Below are 1,117 nucleotides of genomic sequence, written 5' to 3'. Positions count from 1 at the left end.
TCTGCAGACCATGAAGGAGAACTGAGGAGGAACTCTTCAGGTATTTGACATGAAGACTGTGATCCTTTACTTCATACTGAACATGTGGTCCTTTCAGTTCTTCTTTCCATCATCTCACCGAGTCATGAAGTTAGTGCAGAGACCTGAAACAGACCATGTGACCTGAAACAGACCATGTGACCTGAAACAGACCATGTGACCTGAAACAGACCATGTGACCTGAAACAGACCATGTGACCTGAAACAGACCCATGTGACCTGAAACAGACCCATGTGACCTGAAACAGACCATGTGACCTGAAACAGACCATGTGACCTGACTGATTCAGTTCACTGATCCCTGAAATGAACTAAATAAGATTTGTTTACAGTCAGAAGCAGCTTCATGATTGGCTGCTGTTTGTGTCATGTGACAGGAACTAACTGGTCAAAATGTCTCATCTTTTAAACGCTGGTGTGACATGTCCCCTTTAATCAGTGGGATTTAAAGGGGGGATCAAAGGCATTCAGGTTTATTACATWACTTCTATTTGACTACATAAATGTTCATCAGTGACAATTTATTCATTTTGTTTCTATTAAAATACCTTATTTCAGGATTTATTTATATATATTTTTACATTGTATTTATTTATATTGTAATTTTATTTTATGACACTTTTATTTGTGAAATATTTAATAAAACTTATTTCTTTATTTGGATGAAATGGTTAAATAACAGTAAATTAAATAAAATAAAATAACATTTTCTGTTTATAAACCCCGCCCACCAGGCTCACCATCTCATCAGCCGGTTGGTAAATGAGGCGGAGACTGCGGTTGTTGACACGTGGTGTTAATCTTTAACAGAGTGAACCCGTTCCTCTGTCTGTGGAACAGACTCAGCAGAACCCTCTGTGGACCGGACCGGACCGGACCGGAAGGAGAAATGTCGGCGCTGAGAGCAGCTAAAACGGCTCTGAGGACGGAGGTGAAACGGAGGGTGGCAGCGCTGGAGCCGGAGGAGAAGCGGAGACAGTCCCAGCTGCTGGCACAGAAGGTGAGGACAGGTCCACCTGGTTCTGACCCGGTTCTGACCCAGCGTTCGTCTCGTCTGGTTTTATGAAACTCAGGGTTC

At 42.6% G+C, this 1,117-nt stretch overlaps 1 protein-coding gene across 1 annotated transcript in view; it reads left to right on the top strand.

Moving 5' to 3' along the window:
- The first annotated feature begins 825 nt into the window (after positions 1 to 825).
- Positions 826 to 1,117, top strand: part of mthfs (5,10-methenyltetrahydrofolate synthetase (5-formyltetrahydrofolate cyclo-ligase)) — a 5,331-nt gene continuing 5,039 nt past the window's right edge. Inside the window, exon 1 of the mRNA XM_014027405.1 lies at positions 826 to 1,039. Within this exon, the coding sequence (XP_013882859.1) occupies positions 929 to 1,039 (111 nt within the window). The 5' untranslated portion in view covers positions 826 to 928. The remainder of the gene's footprint in view (positions 1,040 to 1,117) is intronic.

The sequence above is a fragment of the Austrofundulus limnaeus genome, unplaced genomic scaffold (assembly GCF_001266775.1).
Source record: "Austrofundulus limnaeus strain Quisiro unplaced genomic scaffold, Austrofundulus_limnaeus-1.0 Scaffold647, whole genome shotgun sequence".
Classification (NCBI taxonomy): domain Eukaryota; kingdom Metazoa; phylum Chordata; class Actinopteri; order Cyprinodontiformes; family Rivulidae; genus Austrofundulus; species Austrofundulus limnaeus.
Note: the sequence above shows the minus strand (reverse complement) of the source record. Positions and strands in the feature narration are given on the sequence as shown.